The sequence below is a fragment of the Rhipicephalus sanguineus genome, chromosome 10 (genome assembly GCF_013339695.2).
Source record: "Rhipicephalus sanguineus isolate Rsan-2018 chromosome 10, BIME_Rsan_1.4, whole genome shotgun sequence".
Classification (NCBI taxonomy): Eukaryota; Metazoa; Arthropoda; class Arachnida; order Ixodida; family Ixodidae; genus Rhipicephalus; species Rhipicephalus sanguineus.
The window spans coordinates 101,955,153-101,979,459 of record NC_051185.1 but is presented as its reverse complement, the minus strand read 5'-3'; the positions used below and the strand labels follow the sequence as shown (position 1 = coordinate 101,979,459).

Genomic DNA, 24,307 nt, shown 5'->3' with positions numbered 1-24,307 from the left:
TTAGATTGTTCCAGATTGTATACATTTACCAATTATATACGTCTTTAAAATATGGATTGCTTAGCTCCAGGCTTTATATAACAAATCTAGCTCTTATTAGAAACATTGTTTAAAGATGCAAGATCCATCATTCGCTTAGTTTGCACTTGGTACGGTGATGCCACCTCGCAGTCAAAGCGGACTGTTGCTTGCCTTTAGTGCTCCTTGTAGTGTCGCTAAGTTACTTGACATTCGTAGCATAAATTAGTGTCTGTTTAAAAAAGCGATAGAAAAAATATGGGTAAAGCATTCTTCTAACCTATAGCAAACTATAGAGGAAACCAACCGGGACTCCGGTACTAGCATGTTGCAGCAGTCGGCCTGTACGTATGCCCACCTCCATTTTCTTCCAGGGTCAATCACTTTTGATTAGAGTAGCTTGTCTGTTCTGTACCTTTGTATCCCAAAACAAACAAAGCCTCCGAATTTATTACACATGATACCGCTGCAAAGCTACGTGCAGTGGCGAATGGCAGTCCGTGCAGCATGATCCGTGACACAAACTGCAGAAATTCCCAAGATTGGTTAGCTGCTTTTATGAGAATGGCCAAACCCTCCTCGCTGAACGATTATGACACTCCTGTATGTGTTTGTCTGTGTTTCTACTTACCTCTCCCCTCCCTCAGTCGTATTTTTCTTACTTTTCTGTCTCCCCTTACAAGTTCGTCAGTGCAGGGTAGCAAACCGGATATTTATTTTCCGGTTAACATCCCTGCCCTTCCGCATTACATTTCTCTCTCTCTCTCTCTCTACTCGGTGCATTGTCCAGGCAAAGGAAAGAAAGAAGGATCAATTTGCTGTACCGGCATACAAGGCGGCACAACACGTCTTGAAGTTTTCTGGCTTGTATACAGAGAAACCATAAACTTCTCATTGCGACGGGTTTGAAATTTCTACCTACGCTACAAAACAGGACTAAGAGTTTCATATTGTTCATCTGAGTTCATGAGCGGTTGTAGGTCGCCATGGTAAAAAGAAACCATTTCTGCAGCCTTGGTTTAGGGAACATACCGATATCAAGGCTTCCACATTGAATCATGCTGATCTTGATTCTCCACCGCCTCGGGCGCTTGCCTCCTCGGCTGATAACGCTGAGCACGACTGGGTTGCCAGACTGTCGACCCATGTCAACGTACACTGCGAGAAAAATAGACATTGGTTATGCGTGGTTCGCTGTACCGAATATCGGTACGTGACTTCTGAACAATGCGAGTTGATCAGCTATAATTCTGGCAAAAGCCACGATACTCGTGAAACGAAACCCTGGTTTTGAAGAAAGAGCAATATTTCTGGGGAAGAGAAAATTGATTGTGTGTTTCTACGAGCAACACAGGCATTGCCCTTGGAGGTATAGCATTTGGTAGTTCCAGAGATAAAATATTCTATAACGAAAATGCTGTGCTGGAGGTTTCAGCAAATTCAAGTTCCCCAAACGGCGAAGGAGCACACGACTGTGGTTCCAGAACTGCGGCTTAATTGTAAAATGTGATTGACGGAAGACGCTTGTTCAATTTTACTGCTTCTTATTGTTACATCGTTGCTACGTGCCCACACACTTACGACTATATATTGCTTTACAGCAACAAGCGACAGTGTTAGTCACCAGGGAGTGGGCATCCCACATCCCACTGCATCTGTGGCGCAAACACAATTAGTGCTCTTCTAAGTCTTTGCATAAGCGTCATTCATGTTTGAGAATCAATGTTCCATTTTCAATGACACTAAGGAAGCACAGTTCACTCGTGTAAATGCTGCCCACGGTATCTCATACGTATAGTCTTTAAAGACAACAGAGAAAGAAATAAGGCCTCCCATTTCGCACGTGAGGCTTGAAAAATAGCGCTGTTTGATATGCTTATTACGTAGATTGGTGCGTCGTTTGAGCCACCAGAGCTATATGAAAGTCAGCATTATTTATCAGGAGTCATGGGAATAGTTAACACGAATAGTAAATGCTTCTGACATGAGATGGCTGCACCATTTGATCGGCGAGAACAGGTGATGCTAACCGGTTACTATTTTTTAGCATTATAACACGAAAGCCAGAGTGTTTTTCTGGTAAGACGTCCGCAATTCAGCACAACCTGTTAGCAATTCACTGCGTCACTTCTACTTAAGCATAGGCATTGGAGGCATACGCGAAGCTTTTTTTCTCACGGCAAAATCTTTCTTTAAAAGACGTTTGTTTCAGTTTGTCGGATGGCTATTATACTAATGATATAGAATTTTAACGTGACGGTACGTTGTACGAAGAAAGTTTGTCTTTGTTATGACTACATTTATTATGCTTAGGACCATTGCAATACTTCCTGGGCGATTGACTGCCAAGGACGTTTCGTAAGTAACGATGTACGCGTTCACGATTTTGAATTTCTACCTTCCTCCAATATATTATCCCAAACGTTTACAGACTTTGCAGAAGTTATAAAGTTTGAGGTCACATTTAGATTACGGAAGAATGATTTTGTATATAATTTTATGTTTTGTTAATGTCAACCGTTAAAGCCATTTTGGATCAAGAGACCAGCGTTTCAACTTTATTGTATGCGGTCAACGTAGTTTGGTAGAGCATTGATGGCCCCTTGTATAATAGACGTTGAGCTTTTGAATTAAACCAGCAAAACGACGATAATTGGTTTTATTCTTTGGTCTTCCTGCACCTTGTCGCCCATATAGCTAGCCCGAATAATCAAATCGTTATTTTAGCGTGAAAGCGTGCTATCGCATCTACAAGAGTTTGAGAGCTGTCGGTTCAACTTACGGTGTTGTCCGTTGTTTTCACCGCAGAGCTGCGGTAGATTCTCGCCCACGGTGCTGCGGACCATGAACGAGTCGACGTTGCACAGACCCTGCTCATCGGGAGGCGCCAAGCTGAACTCAAGGAAGTCCAGGCGTAGTTGGCAGATGTCGGGCGTCTTGGTGATCGTCACCTCGCAGGTACCCGTGCCGACCTCGCCGCTCGGGTAGCTCGGGTTCACGAACTCGGTCTCATTCACACTGCTCACCATGTTGCACGTGAAACTCACTGTGGACAAAAGGTGAGGCCAGGACCGAGAACCGTGAGTCAGCGCTACTTCGCTCAAGCACGCCATTATGGATCTGTGTATGCAGCCGTTTCATGGGTTATAACATGAACAATATGAGGAGGAATTCCAAACTCATGTTTAAGCAGGCATTACAAGCGATGGGTAGACTTAAGCGCTCACGTGTTAGCAGGTAGCTCGTTTTTCGCCCTGGAGATCATTTAGGCGTTACTGGACACCATTTCGCAATCGCGTGTGCAAGGAACATTATATTTTGAATGTAATTATAGGTGCTCTCGAAATAGCCTAACGTCTGAAAGTTGCTGTGTGACAACAGTGAACAGGCAGCCCATCAGGTCAAATTAGATGACGCTGGCAAGCAAGCGGTAGTCTTTACAGAAAGTGATTTACCACGACATTCATTAGGAAGATTATTGATAATTTAACCAGTGAGCCAACGCCTTCCAGGTAATGAGATGTCTTCAAAGTGCCTTTTAGTCAGAATGTTGTACCAGTGGAATAGCACACCATAAAATCACAGCGGGTGATGCGAGTAAGCGATCAGGGGACCTTATAAAGCTCTTCCATTATTTCAGCCGTGGCTGTTTTGGACGACACTATATTGACATCGTGGCTCTTGACATCTAGTTTTTCATGGCCATCCGAGGTCTTGTGACTTTCAGCCTTTTGTCATTTACATGGCTTGGACAAACTTCCCTTTTCAGTTTGCATCCAGCTTGAGTACGTGCAGCTGCCCATCAATGTGACCCATTCAGTGGGATCAATGCAGAGGCTATAGGTGCTATCATTGTTTCGTGCCTGGTGTTAATGACTAACCGTGACTCAAGAGTGTGTGTCCAACCTTTTTAATGATTGCTTGCTGTCATTCTTGACCATAGGCGTACGCACGGGGAGGGGGTGGGCAGGGGGGCGCCCCCGCCTAGTCACCTAAGAGGGGGGGGGGGCGCAAAGTCTGCTCCATACATTCACTTAGTAGGGAGGGGGGGCGCTGCAATGAGCCTTCGCCCCCCCCCCCCCCCCTGATCAGGCACCCTGCGCACGCCTATGCTCTTGACAAATGTGTACCGCTACCCAATGTCGCTGCGAGAATTCTTCAGCTTTTCTAAATTGCATTTACCAGAGCTTCGCATGAGGGAGCATTAATTCGTTTCGTGAAATATCCAACTCTCTAATCCAGACACATCTTTCCCTTATAACACTGGTTCATAATTGTGAACAACAACAATAAAGCTAGGAAAATGTCTCGTGCGTGAAGTTCGTAAATGATACACTGGAATAGACGCTGAAGATGCTGGTTTTTTGTTAGTGAGAGATGCTTCGCATAATAAACATCCGTGAAGTTGGGTCATGCACGAAATTTAGTGCCAGGTGCCCATTGCATGTGACTGAAAATTTATTAGGTGCATAAGGGATATTACTGTGGCAGCGACATGGCCTTGTTTTTTTTTTTCTCGTCAATTAGATCGCACGCATGCACAAATAGCAAATCTTTTTTTTTCTTTCGTTGCTTTGTTGATGAATCTAAATCGGCGTTACATTAACCAGCTATCACGTAGCGTTCGCGAAAAAAACGTGAGCACTTTGGCTCTGGCAGGAATAAAGCTTTATAAATTGAAATAAAGGTATACTGCACATGCGCTTAGAGAGAATGATATAGATAAGAGAAAGGCAGGGACGTTATTCGTATTTAGCAGTTTGCACGCAAATTGCGATATTCTAGGTAAAAAAAAGTTGTTCTGTCGTTTCCATTGTCCTAGTTTATTTTTATCATCTTCAATATTGTTGATCGTATACAAGCCTAATCAGATTTCTTTTGAATAATTGCTGTGGTGTAACATCGCAAAACAACATGCAAAGGCTTTATGAACAACATTGTTGCGTAGGGCTTCGCATTGATATACACCGGATGTTATGCATTAGCGACGGTAGACACCAGGACAAGAAAGAGGACGACACACTGCGTGAGTGCGTTAGCTCTCCCTCCGTTGCTCTCACTCCTAGTGAAATGAACATTTTGGACGGACTGTGACGAGCTTTTTTACGAATCTTTGCTATTTCTGTGGCGATAGTACTTACCTTAGACATGTGTACTAAGCACCCTTATGTATACAAATACATGAAACAGCTGCAGCAATAAAACTATGTTGTAAGACAGCGTAGTGTGTCGTCCTCTATCTTGTCCTGGTATCTTCGCGCTGGTAGTATACAGTCATGAATTTCCAACAAGTCCAAGCCGCCACCCTTATGGTTAACGGCTGCTCAAAGCGAACTAGATTTCATCTAGCTTTCCAACTCCTATGATGTTCAGCCACGGCAACCTCGGTACCGCAGCAACGCTAATGAAACTACATATCCAGCTATCTTATACATGTGAATATCAATCAAAAAGAAGTGTCTGGTTTAGAAAAAAAGTAAGCAACAGGACAGTTCGGACTTGCGACCTTAAGGCGAGCGCTTACGGCATATCTCGCTACTATTATACACGGCACTCACCTCTGCAGCAGACTCCATAGCCTTCAGCGCATCGTCCTATGTCCGTGCCCTGTTTGGCGCCACACTCCTGCTCGGTGACGCATGTTCCGTTCTGGCCGTATTTTCCTTCGCAGGCTTGGTTTCGGTACCGAAGGAACGTGAAATATCCACCTGCAGTATACAATAACGGCACACATCTGACATTGTAGTTCTGTCACGAACGTCACAGGAATGTCACACTATAGTCGACACCATCGACCTGTGATTTGCATACCATCGTCCTTGCTCTGCTTCCCTTTCATAGGGAAGTTCTGACGTTGACGATGGAGAAACTTGAGTCTGACATTTAATCGGAACTGCTACATGCTAGGCGGAACTGGGCTTCCATTTTGCGTAGACTTTCTTACGTTTATTAGTTCGTAACAACAAATTTCAACCGATAGTAGAGAGACGTTTTCAGCGAGAGTGGCTGGATGACAAGTAGCCGTTATGAACAGAAATCATTATGTGAGTTTCACACTGAACAGCGCATGCTCAAAACTTGTTTAGTCTTCATCGTTTCACAAAGAAAGTGCTGGGCCCGCGCGGAATTTGCTGGCCGACATCGATCTTTCTTTTTTCAATTTCTTCTTGGCATATTTGTTTCTCAAGAAGAGTGCCATTTAAGTCATACAGTTAAAAAAGTGCTGAAAGATCACGTTTGCTAGGCACAGTAACAATGAATTGGTGATGTCCTGAATTACCAGGTAATATTCAATGCGTCAACGCATACTTACTCAATTGCGGCCTCGACGTCTGTGCATTCGCGAGGCCCAGCAAGGCAATGCCCACAAGGAGTGCCCAAAGAATTCTCGGCATCTGCAAACAGCACGTCACTGTTTATACACACGAACCATTACACATTATCACGAACTGCGGTACTCTGTACGTACTGTGGTACAACATGCAATTTTGAACGTTTAGCACCTACACACTGTGACCACAGGCTCCGGCTGCAACAGTAGATAGAGTTATTCGGGACTATACACAGGTACATAATTCTTGAGGTGATCCACAAGTTTACTGAAATGTTCATGAGGTACTCTACTGAGGTGCTCCGACACCCTAATAATTGGAAGGCGGACATCGACTATGAATGCTTCTGTAGTTGAGAGCAAAACCTTTAATACAATAGTTCTAGTGTCGCTGAAGAAAGAACTAGTATCTGATTGACGTTTTAATGTTGTCATAATTTGATGTGGCTCATATAAATGGATATTTACGGAAACTTCTCATCGATACAGTCCATGTATCTTTAGTTTCTTGAAATTACAGGAAATAAGATAACTTGCACTGCGATAACGTTGTGATGCGGCCTGTTCTTATTTATTCCTTCAGTAAGTATTTCGAAGCTACTGCAAGAAAGATACGGGATTAATCGTATTGGTAAAAGATGACGCTATAGATATCGATACGTCTTATCGATGAATGTAACGCTTGGCGAATTCGCCCATGGAAGGAGTCAGTCGTGCAAGGGCACCAGGGGCCTAATTCAAAAAGCTTCTCTTTCGTGAGTGCGTTTACCGATTGGTCAACCAGCTTTGCTAATGATATGTCCAGCATCGTGATTCGCTCAAATACCATCTTAATTTTTGCGCAAGACTTTTGTGTGAATACGTGCCCTAATCTAATAAAGCTAGACTAGGAATACCCAAACACTATCCGGACATATAAGAGCCGCCACTATACGTTTATAGAAACGCGAATTCGCACTCTGTGCCCAATTAATTTCTCGACTTTCGGTGACCAACGAAGTCGCAGCTGGTTGTATAATATACCGCTTAACAGAATTTCAGGGTGTGGGAATAATGGCTCTTACGCTAATTCCTAACACCGGCTTCTACCAGGCGCTGATATATCGACGTCTTATTAGACCCGCAATGGTCCCTAGTGCACCGGCGATTAAGTGAAAAAGACGCAATTAATAATTCCTCGTGCCTTTCCAACCGGACGCCGCAGGTCCACGACAGCCCTGGAGCCATACATGTCACGTCATAGCGTGCAAAAGCAAAGCAAGCTCCGTGAAATAAGCGCTCACCTTGCGTGTTGGTTGGGCTGAATCCAGTCTGGGCGCTGCAGACCAGGACTGAAGCGGTCGGCGAGTCAAGGTGGTCGTTTTAAGGCCGCAGCTTCGTTCTCCGGCACTACCTCCTCCCGGAAGCCAACCGCAGGAGAGCAGGTCACACAGCCGAAACGTCGCTTTGCTTTTGCGCTTACTTTTTTGTTTCTTTTTCTCTCGCCGCCGCCGCGCGAGGGCAAGAAGATTTTCACGGTCAACGATCCTGCACGTCCTCCCATTTCCTTCCTTTCCGAGCGTCGCCTGCATGGTGCTTTTTTCTTTTGTTTTGTTTTGCTGAAGTGTTTGTGCTTTCGTGTGACTTCAGTTTGAGTTCGCTGCTGCTGTTTTCGCTCTATTTAGATGCAGCTTTAAACATACCTCCTTGTTGCTTTTTTCCCTCATGCATGCCCATCTCGTTACCCGGCCTGTTCGCTTTGGGAAAATTTTGGTGCAAAGGTAAACATCCAAAGAGATATGAAAAGTCGCCTGGTGCTGTTCTTTGTTTTGCTGAAGTGTGTTGTGCTTTCCTGGGATTTTCAGTTTGAGTTCTTTGTTTTTGTTTTCGCTCTGTTTACAAGCAGTTTAAACATACATGCGTGTTCTCTTGTTATTTTTTATCAGGCAGGTCTACCTCATTAGGCCGCCTGTTGACTCTGGAAATATTTTTTATGTAAACGTAAACATTGATAGCATTCAGAGAGATACGAAAAGTCGCCTGGTGCTGTTTTGTGTTCTGCTGAATTGTCTGTGCTCTCGTGTGATTTTCCGTTTGAGTTCTTTGTTGTTTTCGATCTGCTTACATGTAGTTTTAAACATACCTGCATGCATTTTTTTATTTTGTCAGGCTGGCCCACCACATTACCCAGCTTGTTAGCTTTGGGAAAGCTTTTAGTGTAAATGTATAAACATTGATAACAGAAAGGTATGAAAAGAGAGAAAGAAGAAGGAAAGGGGCAGAATGAATAGCAGAGGCAACAAACTTGCGGCAAGGTGCGCCATGAAACTTTGGTAAAACATTTCGTTCTTGTCCTAAACAACAGAAGAAGCAAAATTTTTTCAGAAACTAGGACCACGAAGTTCAGCGTACTTCGGAGAGATTCTTTTTGCCTTGTTCCCTGATTTAAACGTGAAATCAGACCCCGTAGGGAGCTCCTATAACAGCTATTGTGGCGAATAAAATTTGAAAGGAAAAATTCTACGCAATACATCTGTATTGGAAGGCGGAGTTTGTTGCAGGTGAGATGGCAGTGTACGTTGATTCTTCTTCTTCTTCTTCTTCTTCTTCTTCTTATTATTATTATTATTATTATTATTATTATTATTATTATTATTATTATTATTATTATTATTATTATTATTATTATTATTATTATTATTATTATTTGATTTGCATACACAAGGACACAGAGGAAAGAGAGAGAGAGCGGGCTGACCATTTCCACCTAGAGGGGCACAACGCCTGCCTACTCTTCGGGAGGAGGGAAGAGGAAAGGAAGAAAGGAGGAGAGACAGATGAAATGATAGATGATAGATGAAGACAGAAGGTAGATAGAAGATAGATGAAGGAGAGATAGATGAAAGAAAAAATTATGACGAAGACTTGGGCAAATATAAGCGAAAACACGAACCTCATAAGAAAACATGCACATTCTTTGTAACCAGCCTTTTTCGATAATTCCAGATGATTATGCGTGATACCAAATACGAAACCGATATAAGAACATGGTGTTATAGACATGCCGTCTACTTGGAGAACTGGCACGCAGTGGAGACACTCACACAAAAACTATATAACGACAACGACGGTACAACGGTGATTATGTGATCATGATGCTTAAAAGAACAAGAACCAACAAGTACACTGATGCTGTTACGTCACTTAAGCCGCTTCAACTATCATGTTTATTCGGCTTCATCACCAATGCAGGGACGACGCTGACATTAAAAATGTTTTGCGGCAACAAAGACTTAACGATGACTGTATGACAATAACGCTTACAAGAACAAAGAGCGACCAGCCACTGTAACGTAAGCAGAGGCGGCGCCACCAGCAGTGGCGTAGCCAAGTGGGGGGGGGGGGGTCAAACCGGGCCCGTGCCCCCCTCCCCCAATTTTTTTTGTCATAGCATACAGAGCAGAAAGTGACACTCGACCACATCTGCCTGCCCGGCCCCCACTACAGATCAAGGAGGTGCCCCACCCCCCGAAAAAAAATTTTGCCTACGCCCGTGGCCAACAGGGGGGTGAGGGGGGGGGGCATAATATTTCCGCCTGCCCCCTCTTCACCCCCCCCACCGAGAAAACATTCAAAACACAGTGCGTAAGTTCCCAGCTTCCCTGTACCCCTGGAGGAACTCTTTTTAACAAGGTGTGGGTTCGAGCTAGTTGGTACTCCATGATCACCACTTCTTGCGCAAAATTTTCTAAGACGACGGACGAGTCTGTTTCGTCCGTCGTCTTAGAAAATTTTGCGCAAGAAGTGGTGATCATGGAGGAACTCGTCTGTCGTGGGTGCTGCCCCCCAGCAAAAAAAAAATATCGCGCCGCTTCTGCACGTAAGCCTATTCAACTATCTAGTTTATTCGGAATCAACCTTTCGTCTCATACAGACAGTGACGACACTCACATGAAAAGTACTCAAAGGCGATGATGGCCTAACGATGACTGTGCGATCACGACGCTTAAATGAATCACGACCAACGACCAACCAGACCACCAGTGTTATCTTCTAAGCTTCTCCAAGTCTCATGTTTATTCGGTGTCATTACATTAATTTAATTGTATTTAGAAGGTTATGGGTTCGATCCCAGCTGTGTAAAAGGTGATTTTTTGCCCATTTTAATCCATTTAAAGTAACGTCACCGTTACTACGCTACAGTTAAAAAAAGACTGTTACCGTCCCCTATGCTTTCCCTGTCCTTATTGTTTGTTGGATTAATTTCATTTTGTTGTTGTTATAAGAAGTCTAGATGTTGAACAAGGAAGGCCGCTGGAACCGACATTTCGACAAGAACAATAAGTCCCCTTGCCTTAGCTTTGTCCCCAAAGATATTCCTCTCTCAATTAAATTTTCATCCCTTCAAGCATCCACCTTGCCCCGAACATCTGTTTTGGTTGAATTCTGTTGTTGTTTCTTTCGACTATGTGCCCTAGATTAGCATGCTGCTTCACTGTCTTCAGGGCGCTGAAGAAATACCACGCTAACTCGTTGCTAGTAAAAAAAAGACTAAACCTGACCACTCGCACGGAAGCAATTTACCGCTCCAATTTCTTTTCCGTCGTTCCGTCCACCATGTTGTGTCCGGCGGGCCAGGCCTTGGCCTTCTTCGCCAGCCGCCATTGTGGTGGCGGTGGCCAGGCGTGAATAGCGTGCGTGCGAAGAAAACACGCATTCTAACGCCCAGCGCAACGCAGGCTGACTTCGCAAAGGCGAAGGCTTCTTCGCACACTTTTACGGGAACAATGGCCACACCGTGTCTTCTCGCCATCTCTCGTGTGGTCGCGCGTTCCGTCGTCTGGGACGTGAGGTGGTCACTTCTTGTCGAACCTCTGGAACGCTGACGGGAATGACAGTCATTCGAAGGTCTCGACGGGGCCCACGGTTTTAACCCCGCGGCTATGACGTCGCGCAGTGCTTGCGAAGGAGTCTCCTGAAGGTGTCCGGATATCTTTTCTTTGTCATGTGGTTTCGGTGCTGCTCCAAAATTGTGCTACTGGTGGAATTCTCGACGTGGTTTCTTCCTTCGTGTGTGGACGCCTACCGGCGGAGTCTGGGATCCCGCGATGACCGGGCTAAGACAAGTGCACAGACCTGGACCAAGAACAGTCGCTGTAAGCGTAAGCGGATCCTGCTGTGAAGCTAGTTCGAGCCACAACTGTATAAATTCAGGCATTTGACGAAATTTATTCGTCGCTTTTAGGCGTAAGCTAAGCGTACATGCATGCGTGACTCATGGGGCAATAAGGCTGCTGTTTAGGCTTCGATTGCTGCTGCTTCTAATGATATATGGACACATAGCTATTTGTGGACCGCTTTAGTCTCAGAATGTGGCCGATCGGCCAAGATCGGCCGATGGAATGAGCACATAACCCTGTCATAACCCATAATGAGCACAGAACCCCTAATGATCACATAACCCTGTCAGGCTGACAGTGTCAGCGGTTGATGTACAGACTACACCACGGCCCACTTGATTGCAGGTTGATACTGAGCCGAAGAGGACCTAGGCGTATTTGTTTAGGCAAGAGAAGCGTTTCATTTGTACACTTCTGGAGGTGATTACAGGGGCATTTTCCAAACTTATACTCTCCCAAGTGTGTGCTTAGAAAACAAGATGAATGATTTAGAGTACGATGTGCTTTACTAGGGAGAGCTGTATGCCGCTGTCGCTAAAAGATAAAGCGAACACTGTCAGATGAACGTCGGTGTTAGCTGTGTTTGGAAGAAATGGGGACGAAATAAAGTGCAGTGCGCTCTACCAGGAGGGCATAGCTGTAGGCTATCCCTCAACAATACCCGAACACAAAGAAAATTGTCTTTTGAACGAAATGTGAGTAGTCGAGAGTACTTTAATAATACATGAATATTGTATTTAGGAAGGGAAAATATTCGGAGCACACGTACACTCTGCTATGAAAGAGCTGTAGGTTGTCCCGGAATATAGCAACCAGATCCTTTAAGGTTCAAGACTATGAGGATTGTGTGTTTAGGAAAATGTTTGGCGATGTAAAGTACAACTTGCTATACTTTGGTAGAGAGTGGTAAGCCGTCCCATTAAGGGTTTGGTAGCCAAGAAACTGTTTAGAAAAAAAAAATGGTTGAAGAGTTTAAAGGTATCTACTTTCATGGGAGAGCGCTATGCCGTCCCTGCTTCTGAAAAGACATATGAATAATTTGCTCCAAATAAACTAGGCTTTTGAGGAAATGAAATATTAGTTCAGCTTGCACGAAGTCGTGCAAAGCTGGGTCACAGCAGAGGTGGGCACCTAGCTGGTCCTGGCTTGGCTAGGCTTTTACCCTCTCGCCTGTCTCTTTCCAACCACTGGCTATACTATACTATACTATACTATACTATACTATACTATACTATACATGGCTATGCTTGTCCTCTCTCTCTTTCTTTTTTGCTCTCTGCTTTCTCTCATTCGAAAGCCATTTCTCTGTTTTTTTATCCTTCTTTCTTTCTCTATCTCTCTACTCGTTTACTCGCCCATCAGAGTTATTGCATCCCACGCCGGACAAATCGGCGCACGTGTTCTGGGAGCGAAGCAGAAGAGGAAGAAGCGGAAGGCGATGAAGAAGTGGACAAAGAGAGGCGCGTGCCGCTTCATGATGATGATAATTTTCTATCTGCGACACGTGGAAAACCTCGACCATAACAGCTCTGCTGTAAAAAATAGACCATTCGGAGCTCTATGTGCTCTACTATGGGAAAGCTGTGAGCTGTCCCGAAATAGAAATGCCAAAAATTCACACAGTCAATGATGCATTTGCTCAAGACAACTCCAAGGCGAAAGCCGTCTTCTTTTTCTTCTCAGTCGAATCTTGCCCCCCCCCCCCTCCCTCACCGCTCTCAAAGCTTTCTGCGCACAGCGTGGTTTTGCATTGCCTAAGGAAACGGAGGCATTGAAAGCGTTTTGCTCCGGGATCGTCCCACCATTGACCAAACGGAGATATCGTGTGATGGCGCGATGATATATGGCGCCACAGTGACGTCATGATGACGTCACAAATTTAGGCGACCTGTGACGTCATAGTGTGACGTCATCCCATGGTGATGATTTTTTGCATCACTCCTGCTGACGCCGACGCCATCGGTCACTTTTCGCGTTTGATGAGGCATCTAAGGCATCAAAAAGTTTTTATATACCGTGTTTAGCAACAAAGTTGATTGATTCAGAGCACTGCTTGCTCTACTATGCGGTTGCGTTCACCCGCCACGGTGGTCTTGTGGTTATGGTGCTTGACTGCTGACCCGAAGGTCGCGGGATCAAATCCCGGCCGCGGCGGCCGCATTTTCGATGGAGGCGAAGATGCTTGAGGCTCAAGTACTTAGATTTAGGTGCACGTTAAGAACCCCAGGTGGTCGAAATTTCCGGATCCCTTCACTATGGCGTCTCTCATTATCATATCGTGGTTTTGGGACGTTCAGCCCCAAAAATTATTACTAATTATGTCTTTGCGTTCAGAAAAAAATGTTGCAGTGGCTTAGCTCGGCTATGCCAGGATAACGTATAGCGTTACGAAAGGTTCAGCTGATTGTTCTTAGCTTTTCCTGATTGTCTAGGATTAGCTTGATTATCATGCTTACTGCTGCTCCAACGACACACACATGGTATACATATCTTGTGGCACATGTATATTTATTTTGCCAGGCAACTACTTCGGGATCCGATGAATTAAGCTTCTCCGCTCTTCTGCACCGTTGAGCAGCATTTGCGCTCTCCTTCTCCATGGCTAAACCACACTGGCAAACGCCAGTCAGAGGCGCTGTCAAGCGGCTCCAGCGCAGTGTCAGACGGTGACTGCACAGCGAAGGCGAATAGCTGTGCGCGCGCCGGCGCCAGTACGTCTACCTCGGCTACGACGTCACTCCTCTGGAAAGCGCAGACCGCCGGCAGCGGCGGAGTGCGCGGGAGGTGCCGGCTCCGATGCGCCAGCTGTGTGACATCACTGATCCTCGCGCATGCGTAGCATGGCTCTTGAGGAGCCACGGGAAACTGGCTCGGCTAGGCCAGTGTAGCTAACGCTACAAAAATGGTGAACGATCCGTTGAACTCTCTGCTGCTCTCCCGGGTTGTGTGACTAGAAAACAGTGTTTACTGATTTAAAATGCTTCCTACGCGACTGCGGGGGAGCGGTAAGCCGCCCCAAACATTCTACGATAGAGCTCAGCAGCATTTGACCAGTGTTTGTGTTTAAACCAAATTATTAACGATTTAGGGTGTTATGTGCACCCTACTAGTGGACAGCAGTACGTTGCCCAGGCTATGAGTTAACAACGAAGAAAAGACGAACAGACAGGAAGGCACAGGTACGATGTAGCGTATGGCACTCAGACACTACCACAGCTGACGGATCACTGATAGAAAAATGGTTAGAGCATCCGACACCTATCGTTGAGGACCAAGAGGTCGTGGGTTCGACTCCCGTTTGCGGAACTTTTTCTTCTAGTTCTTTTTCTTTGCCATTTGATTGGTGCATTTTTTCTGGCGTATTTCCGTGACGGACATACGTCACGAAATTCTTGGTGGACCCCTGCATAAAACACTTTCGTCTTAAAAAAAACAAAGTTTGCACAGATACACACATATCAGTTGGGAAGAACTGCTGCATTTGTACTCACACGTGCTGCGAACACGCGTGTCGACGCCTCAGGCTCGCTCATATGATACTAACTCGTGGTTTTCTGTGTTCAGATCAAATTATTAACGACTCAGGCTGCCATATGCACTGTACTAAGCTGCATCAGTATCTTCTCACCTTGTCTATGGTGGCTATTGGGGGAGGTGTCAGCAACGGCGCGCCGGAGACGAAGCATTTTTTCATGACGGTCGACGGCGCGGGAGGCATCTCGGTGCCGACAGCAGCGCCGCCGCATGGGCGCGTCCTCGGGCGCGTCTGTCGGCTCCCAGATTTCATCCGCGCGCTGGCTTAGGTTCGCGTAGGTGTTTGGCACGGACGCGAGGCGCGTTTTCCGTCCACGACTTCTTACGGCGCACACTAACCATACAACCAAATAATTTTCGAGATTAGGCAAACATATCAATGAAGCTGGCCCAACAAGAGCTTTGGTAATTGCTTCGTGCTGCTGAAGCTTTGTGTGGAGTGTAACGATTGGAAAACACTGCGCCTCGCCTTATGCAGTGGGTGGTCGTTTGCGGGGGTATTGCCCCCCGTTTCGCTGGCAACTTCTTGGAAAGGTACGCAGCGACGTTGGGGAACAAAGCTGGAACCGAATCTGGTGTTAGGGAAGGGCGACCACGGGGAATTTCCACTGTTTCACCGTTGATCACGTGTGCGTAGCTGCGAAATACCTCTCGTGGAAGTGAAGTTCACAGACAACGCTGTTCTTGTCCAGCGGCTTATCAGCTCGTGGAATGGAACGTTCCCATCCCTGGCGACATTCATAATCGGCGGGATAACTGCGATGAGAGAGACCTTAATTTCTATGTTCTTTCCTGTCTGAGACGTATACCGTAGTGGATCCATAGGCGAAACAATGTCTCTGCTGTCTCTGTTGCTTTGCCATCACGTAGCGTCAGCACAGGCAAACAACAAACTCGCAGGTGAGCCGTCGGCGCGTTGGAGCGGACGCTTTTCGGCTTTCTTGCAAGCCTCGGTCGACCACATAAAGTAACTAAGGCACGCGTCCGCTGGTCCGGTGACGGCAACGGATAATCTATCGACGGGACGACACAACTTCACGACAGAAAGCGTTTTGTGGGCTGACGAGATCGGCCGCAACACTGGCGTTCGCCGCACAATTGCCTTTTTCGCTCGCGAGAAAACGCGACATGCGTTTCTCGCTCGCGAACAATGCGGCATACGTTTATCATTCGCGAAAAACGTGACATGCTTTTCTCGCTCGCAAAAACCGCGACATACGTACGTTTCTAGGTCGCGAAAAACGCAACATGCGTTTCTCGCTTTAGTAGACAGCGTGACATACACGCGTTTGCTGACTAGGAAATTCACGTTTCCCGCGAAGCGCCGGTGGCTACGGCAACGCCTTTTGCCATCAAACAAAAGCCGAGCAGGCGAAGCAACAGGTCACATAACACGCGCTTTGCCGGAGAGAATCCACGAGACCACTTCGACAGACCTCGCTCTAGGCATCTCGGAGACGACGAGCGCGCCACCTGTCGGCGTCATGAAAATGTGCCGCACCGGCTTGCACGGCGCAGCGTAGCCACCATACCTTGTCGAAGGCTTAGCTTTTGATACGCAAGAAATTCAGCTGCGTCTCCCATATGCGTTCCTGCGCAACCACATTCATTTCTCTAAGAGAAAACAGCAGTTATTGCCTTCCATTTTCTTTAACTATGGACAAGTAAAGGACGTTTTCTCCTGAACTGAGATAATTTCCCGTTAAGCCTAAATCTTTTAGCTTATTATATTATTTTTTTTTACGTGGAGAGCGCGAAGGCCAGCCACTGCAGTATTTAATAGGCACTACGCGATGCATTTGAAGAAACTACATCGAGAAAGCCATATTATTGCTGTTCTATCACTCATATTTATACTGGAGGCCCTGAGCAAAAAATATGTTTCTTCCTTTGTGACTGAAGGCAATATATTCCTGTAGGCCTCTTCCATGCACGGGCTGCAATGGGGATTATAGCGAGCGATTAGTGTCCAAGATAAACAGCATAATAAGCAAGAGAAGTAATCCAACAAAACAAACGAAAAAAAACAGAAAAAGATAAAGAATAAATTGAATGTAAACATAGAACGTTAAAAAAGATAAATATGCATTAACAAAGCTTGAAAATTACAATTACGATGCAGCGGGTAACTGGCGTTTAAAAGAAACAGATATTACACCGGCTATATTTGCTTCGTGTAATATCACTCCAACGGTTAAGTTGTCTGCTAATTCGTTAAATGAGCAACGTGATCTCAAGAAGCACCCAATAATTTGTCGGTCATGGCAACCTATCGTTTCGTATAATCAAAGAAATGTGTGCAGCGCAGCCTAAGCCCACACGATCGGGCATTATTATCGAAGAATCACAGCCATAATTTTAAAGTTTTAGCCCCCGAGGGGTGCTAGGCTGGTGCGGACAAGTGATACATCACCGACATACCTGATATGTTCGGCCAACAGCGCATGCGCGTCTATTCAGATTATTCAGATTTACAGTACGCTTCTTTGGAGTTCATCTTTGGAATCATATCCCTCTTCATGTTTAATTGTCTCGTTCATTGCAGTGTTTTAAACATAACATTAAACACATACTGTTAAACGAGCCTTTTGTTCATTTGTAATAAATTTATTTTCATCATCACTTCCTTGTTTCGTATTCCTACGTATGTGTACTTTTTAGTTTTGTATAATGTTGTTCTGGTAAATTAACTTTTTCTATTTCACTACTCATTGTTCTCTATTGAATGAATTCTTTATTTTTGTTCGCACTTTTAACTTTTGCTGCTGCTACTTACCTTTTATGTACCATACTATTGATAGGAGGTCCCCCTGACAGTGTCTCACTTTGGGACCTCCTGATGCTGTATGTATTATGTGAGCTCGTTTTGTACACAATAACAACGAATAAACTTGAACTTAATGAACTTGAACTTGAACTTACCCTACACGCGCTTGCGTAACAGCATGGCAATCCCTTATGAAAATGAGTCTTGAGTGTCTAATGTCGACTAAGTGCGCTCCTAATGAGTCACTAGACAGACATTAGACATGCAAAGCCTAATGTCGTTTAACATTAAGTGTACATCAGAGAGTCAAATGACCATGTGCACTTTAATTTCTGGTGACTGAAGTGTTCAGACTTTCAGTTGCCGTTCCTAATGTCAAAACGCGCATCACAACAAAGAAGTTAAATAGCCTTAATCGCCTCCGTAAAATCAGTTTATCACAATAGACAAGTTCGTCTTTCAGAGACTACACGCAACAGGGGCGTAGCCAGAAATATTTTTCGGGGGGGTTCAACCATACTTTATGTATGTTCGTGCGTGCGTTTGTATGTGTGCATGTATATATACGCAAGCAAAACTGAAAAATTTCGGGGGGGGGTTTGAACCCCCCCAACCCCCCCCCCCCCTTGGCTACGCCCCTGACACGCAATAAACAATTTGTGTTGCAATGTACACAAATATCGTGTTTCAGTAGAATGCGTAAATATTTTACATATATCGCCCATGCACCGGCGATCGAAGAATTGCGGACGACCGCAGCAAGGTTCATTATATTACCTGCCGATATATAGAAGTAAGCATTTCCTTATTTTTAAAAGGCATGAGTTCGATCACGTATGCAAATATGAACAGATATGATCAAGTGACACTGCGAACACTCGCTCAGGGGCCCGTGTTGCCCATTTGTCCAGTAGAAATTAACGGAGGAGAGTGGGGATTACCCGCACGGCGTCGTGAAGGATTTTGGGGGGCGGAGAAGAATTGGAACTGTGACAATGGGTGACGTACAGAAAAAAAAGTTCGTTATTGTTGTGATAAAAATTAGGGACTGTTCTTATGCATGATGCACTTACATATATGTCCAAAACAGAATGTTGTTGGTTGCAAAGATACGCGGACAAGCGTTTTTCCCAACCTCAAACTACTGTCTCTATCTCTCCTCGCTGTTGCAACGCTGGTCAGAAGCAGCCGACAAGCAAAGTTCGATTTGGCCCAACGTCGCGTACATCCTTCTCCCGCCCCGCCCCCCTCGTAATGTCGTCTGCACGCGACTCTCTTCTGTTCTCCACGGCGTCAACTCCTCTCTCCCTTCACTCCTTCCTTGTCCCATTCACCTCCTCTGTGTGCAACGTTGGGTGTCGCCTATATCACATCCTACCCATTTCCTCCTCCCATCATAATCCCTACCTCTTTCTATCCACGGGAGAGGGCAATAACTTGAAACAAAAAAGCATTTCTTTTAAGTAAGGACTCAGAGATGACCGTCGTCTGGGATGCGAGTTTGAAAACTGCCCATTTCTAACTTCTTTCATTTCCCCAAACAAAATGTAGAGTTGTATAACAAAATCGAACAGCCATAACACATTCCCAACATGCACACATGGGTGTCAAAATAGCCATAAGTACACTTTTTTTTATGTACAGTGAAACGACACTACTGCCACTTATGGAGTTATCTTAGTGTAAGCAAGCAGTTGCAACACTTGGCAATGAAGGGAAGGCTAGAGAGCCGAACTACGCGTGTGCTACCGTTGAAGATTATAGTCCCACAATTGCGTTGTGTTTTCTGCGTGAAAATAAAAACAACAACATTGCTTTATTTTCTACGGAGCGCTGTTTGAAGAGAGGGTCAGCGCGCACCAAGGAGATATTTATATTGTTTTGATTTATGCAGCGTCATTTCGCGTTTTTGCACTTGTGAAAACGTCCCACCTTCTACGTGCACCTCACAGTCAAAATAGCGCCTTCGTCTTCAAGTGAGCGCTCGTCACCCTCCAGCTTTCCCGACGACTCGCCGAGGGAGCTTCTGACGAATTTCACTAGCAAATGGCTGTATAAGCCTGCGGTGGCCGCTCGAATAATGAAATGGCCGTCACAGGAGGTACGGAAGGTTCACAAATCAAAACTAAATTCGAAACGCGCGCCGAACCGGACTATTTCGCGGAGCAATACATGTGCAGTAGCTCCGCCCCCATAGCCTTCCCTTGTCCTTGGGGGCGCTTTAGTTGTTTGACGGGTGCGCGCGGTTTGTGTGTGTGCCATGCTGTGTTCTACAATGCTTCGTTACCTCGTTTATCGTTTATGCACGTTGGTTACGTGATTCAATATCAAGTGTACCTTCCAAGACGATCTAGGTCCTAGTCTCGTGACTGGCGAGTGCGGACGTACAGTAGCCTTTTACAAGACTGTCGCCGAGTGGAGTGTACGGTACATTGTGGACTGTAAAGCTGAAGAGTGCACAGTGGATGCCTGATTTTGGTAAGTTCTAGAATATTTCTGAATTACACAGCTAGGTTACTTCATTACATGACGTCTTTTACGCAGGAACCGAGTGTGATCGTCTTGGCGGTGTGTTCACTCTGCGGGGATGATGGTCAGAGGAAGGATGATAGACAGGTATGTTTTACGCTATGCTCAATGCTTTCTGTGCACTTTATACGGTTGTATGAAGCATTCACCATGTGCGTTCACTACCTACAACTGCAACGGGTGGATGAAGGCGCGTTGCTTTGCGCGATACTCCGCTCGCTTCTGTAACGCAAGCGTTTCTTGTCATGGCGCTCTTCTTCCTTGGCTGTTGTTCCATTATTCCAAGAATGCCTGTCGCTCGGCCCACCCGCTTCCCGCTTGCTGGCGTGGGAGGGTGGAGGGGGCACACAAAAGCGCCGCTGCCGCTTCTCTACCCGAAGGCTGGGTGACCTTGGGGACGTCTGCGCGATGTATGTGTCGCAGGGAGGGCCGCACTCGCGTTTTCCTTTTGGGCGTAAGGGACCGGAGGGGGGGGGGGGGGGGGGGGGAGGACTGCAGTACTTGAGAGCATGGCCCTTTCCCCTAGACTTGACGGGGCCGCGACCGAGAGGAGAAAGTGGCCCGTTCTTGGATTCTGCCGCTCAGAAGCGATCGCAAACCGAAGGAAGAATAATTTGCAAGATTTTTTGTAGCCCAGTTGTGATTCTGTAAATAAACTTCTTAGCGTCGTCGAAAGTTATTGAAATCGACTACAGCTGTATACTGCACGAGATCATCGCCTGAAGCTACTTGTGCGATGGCTTATCACTTCGGAAATAGAACTGCTTTAAACATAACGTTCATCGCCTAGCCTTCTCATGATGCAGGTACAAATGAAGTAACTGTTCAGGAAACTCAGTAATAATTGGCATGTAGTACGCGGGGAGGAAGATATAAAAACACGCTGCGGTGCTCTGCAGTGGCGTGTGTTTGTGGCTTTCTCCGCGACTACTGCACCGCGCTTGTTTTTGTTAGAAGTTAGTTGCACTATGGTTAGGATTTTAATCTGACTGTGCAAGGTCGTTGCTACGAGAAACGAAGAAGGATTGATTGTTGGGCGAGTTGGTAATTCATGATGAATGCAAATCGAACGAACTTGCGTTGGGTGAACCCACTTGAAGATAATACAAGTCAGTGAATTACGTTATATTCTGGTACTAACACCATGTGTACATTAATTTTGAAGTAGCACAACATGTTTATAATTACCAATTCTAGACAAATATGCTAGTTAGTTGCGTTTGGCAAGGTGCCTTTTGTTGCAATATTTGTGTTTGAGAAAAATGATGTGAAATATTTTTCTCGTCGTTATATTGTTTCCTGAAGCATACTGGTTTATATTAACAGAAGTTGTTGTAATGGTTAAGCAGCACTGTTCCAAGAGCTTTTTATCCACTGTGCTGAGGGTGGCAACAGCACACCTCAATTATGTGCTTATCTAAAGTTCATGTTTCTTTTGTGAGCTTTTCTTAAGGGCAGCATGAAACTGAAAAAGCGCTCTTATTTGCAGGTTGTGCGACTGAGACGTAGCATTCATTGTGAGAGTGCTACTTTAATTTTATGAAGTAATATTAGGGGAAACAAATCTAAATTCTCATATGTAACTATGTGTGCAGAAGTTTACGAGAAGGCTGACAAAAGTGGTTAACGGTTTCTTTTATGGCTTGCAGCACTACAAATTCAAACCTGATATTCCAGGCATTGATTGGCTTTGAACACGACTAGAATTACTTTCCTAAACGGCTCAAATTCATCATATAATACAATATGTAAAGCTCGGCATTATGGAGTGTGCACATGGGCCACACATACTCTTATTTTATCAATTTATGCATTTTATATTGTGTAGCAGAGCTGATGTAATTTTTGTCATTTAAATGACCTATATGGTAATCTGCGTTCTCCAACCACATAGTGTTTACTAAGTACATAACTTTCTGAAAGTTCGGCTTGCAATGGCACCATTACAGTTGTCTGCCATGAGCCGTTGCTCAGGTTATACCTGTTCTTATAGCGCAATCTGAGTCCATCATTCAAGGCCCTTGCTGGTATATAAACATAGACTTGCCTGAATACATTGTAGTGTATTGTGTGTGAGCTGTAAGGTCTGTGTGGTGCGCCAACTCATGAATGTTTTCTGGTATCCTTTACATATGTACCCGGTGATCTCACCTGTTCGTGGAACTGAAGCAGACGACAGCTTGCAGAAGAAGATGGGAGCGTTCTACCTGTGAGCCTGGTCGAGTTTATATTTTATGGTAGGCATTTGTTTCAATCTTTACAAAAAGCTTGGACATGTTGCGCCTGCTCATGAACCTATTGCACCTTTTTTGAGGGAATTCTAAGATAAAAGAAACAAGACTCAGACGTAACTCCATTAATGTATACTTGATGCTGGACTTGACCTTCTGTGTTGTTTTCCTGTTTTCTAACAGGATTTGCTGAAAGTTTCGATTGGAAATGCGATATAAGATGCAGTTTTGACTAACTCTAACTTCACAAAAGTGTTTTTTGTCAACTATCTGCACGGGGCCTTGGCAGTACATCTAAGTGTTCTAAGGTGCACGATGTGTTGGATAAAGTTTTCTTTGCAACTCTTATATATTTACTGCGATCTTTCGTGCAGGATACACATGCATGGATACACCATACATGGATTCCCTACAAGGACCCTGCGCATCAAAAAGCAATCTGTCATCAATAGTTAAGTAGACAGATTAAATGAAACGAAGATATGACAGGTGTACACCATATTTTTCTTTCATTTAACCTCTGCATGTTTCCCAGTCAATAAATTTTTTTATCCATTTTCTTTTGTTGAGAAATGTCTTTGTACAGCACAAGTGTTGTAGAAGGTGCATACATGCACTTTCGTATGATGCTTGGCTGCATGTGTATCAGCAGCAAACACATTGTCAGGCACAACTGATATGTGATTCCGTACTATCATCCGGACATATCATAAATCTTATCATGCACTGTAATAGTTCTGTTTCAGGAATGTTATGAATGCCATTGGCCACGAAGCACAAGCTTGGCCGAGGGTCATCGCAAACAGGATGTTTCATACTCACAAGAAAGTCACTCATAAGGACACATTAGAATGACGGTGGCCAATATGTTTTTGAATGACATTAGGAGTACATTAAAACAATTCTGAAGAAATACATTAGAGAATCAAATTAGTGTTGATGTCAAAGGTCGTTTCATGCTCACTAGACTATCACATGTTAATACGCATCGGACTATCACATGTTAATCCGCATCAGACTATCACATGTTAATACGCATCAGAATAATTGGCCAATGTGTTTTTGAATGGCATTTCAAATACATTACAAAATTCTGAAGGGACACATTAGAGCGTCAAATGACTGAAATGTCAGAAGTCATTAGACTTTCTTTTTGAACTCGTCTCACATTTTCATAAGGGCGTGCCCGTTCGATCAGCCGACGCTGCTCCTGCGGCTCTGAGCTGGTCAGCGCAGTCTCCCAGGAGGATTGTGAGGGTGAAGGAATAGGGTGGCAGCCCGGTGGTTGTGGACATTCCCAGGTGCAGTGATACAACGTGGGCTTTGTTCCATAATAGGGGCAGTATGAGGGTATTGTGTGGGGTGGAAGAGATGAAGGATGTAAAGTCAGGGGAATGAATTAGTCTGAAGCTGCTACGCAGAGAAAGTAGACGAATGGGCACCTGGTCAGGTACACCCTTTCTCTTTTATTGTGCGGGAATGTATGCTATTCATGCCTCTCTACACACCGGCAAAGCATCTAACTCTGAAACAAAAGTGTTCGGAAGCTGTAGTACAAAAAAATTCGGCAGATCCCACGTACCGTGGGAATCGATGTTATGCGAAGCATGTGCAGGATGGTGACTGTGGCGTAAGTTTTTTACATTGAGCGAAACCTTACGAAATGACGCTTCAGAAATGTGGAAGTGGGATGCGCACACTCATATGTTGAAGAGTAGCATATGTATTATACCACCAG

At 45.0% G+C, this 24,307-nt stretch overlaps 1 protein-coding gene and 1 long non-coding RNA gene across 2 annotated transcripts; one reads left to right on the top strand and one right to left on the bottom strand.

The window, feature by feature from the left end:
* Positions 1-982: 982 nt before the first annotated feature.
* On the bottom strand, positions 983-10,993 carry LOC119406618 (uncharacterized). The gene is made up of 5 exons (XM_049420160.1): positions 10,913-10,993; positions 6,332-6,413; positions 5,577-5,726; positions 2,801-3,064; positions 983-1,176 (listed from the first exon to the last, which is right to left on the bottom strand). The coding sequence occupies exons 1-5, from the start codon at positions 10,991-10,993 to the stop codon at positions 983-985; spliced, it is 771 nt and encodes a 256-aa protein (XP_049276117.1).
* Positions 10,994-20,045: 9,052 nt separating this feature from the next.
* LOC125760013 (uncharacterized) lies at positions 20,046-23,002 on the top strand. Its single transcript, XR_007417677.1, has 4 exons — positions 20,046-20,287; positions 20,354-20,425; positions 22,511-22,575; positions 22,944-23,002. It is a non-coding gene; the product is annotated as an uncharacterized LOC125760013 (long non-coding RNA).
* Positions 23,003-24,307: the final 1,305 nt, after the last annotated feature.

What these genes read in the sequence shown, in the direction of transcription:
- LOC119406618 (XM_049420160.1), bottom strand. Translation starts at nt 10,993, where the DNA reads ATGGCGGCTGGCGAAGAAGGCCAAGGCCTGGCCCGCCGGACACAACAT. An exon ending in ACGGAAAAGAAATTGGAGCG is followed by an intron (nt 6,414 to 10,912) that starts GTAAATTGCTTC and finishes TGCTGTTTGCAG; the next exon opens with ATGCCGAGAATTCTTTGGGC. An exon ending in GACGTCGAGGCCGCAATTGA is followed by an intron (nt 5,727 to 6,331) that starts GTAAGTATGCGT and finishes TGTATACTGCAG; the next exon opens with GTGGATATTTCACGTTCCTT.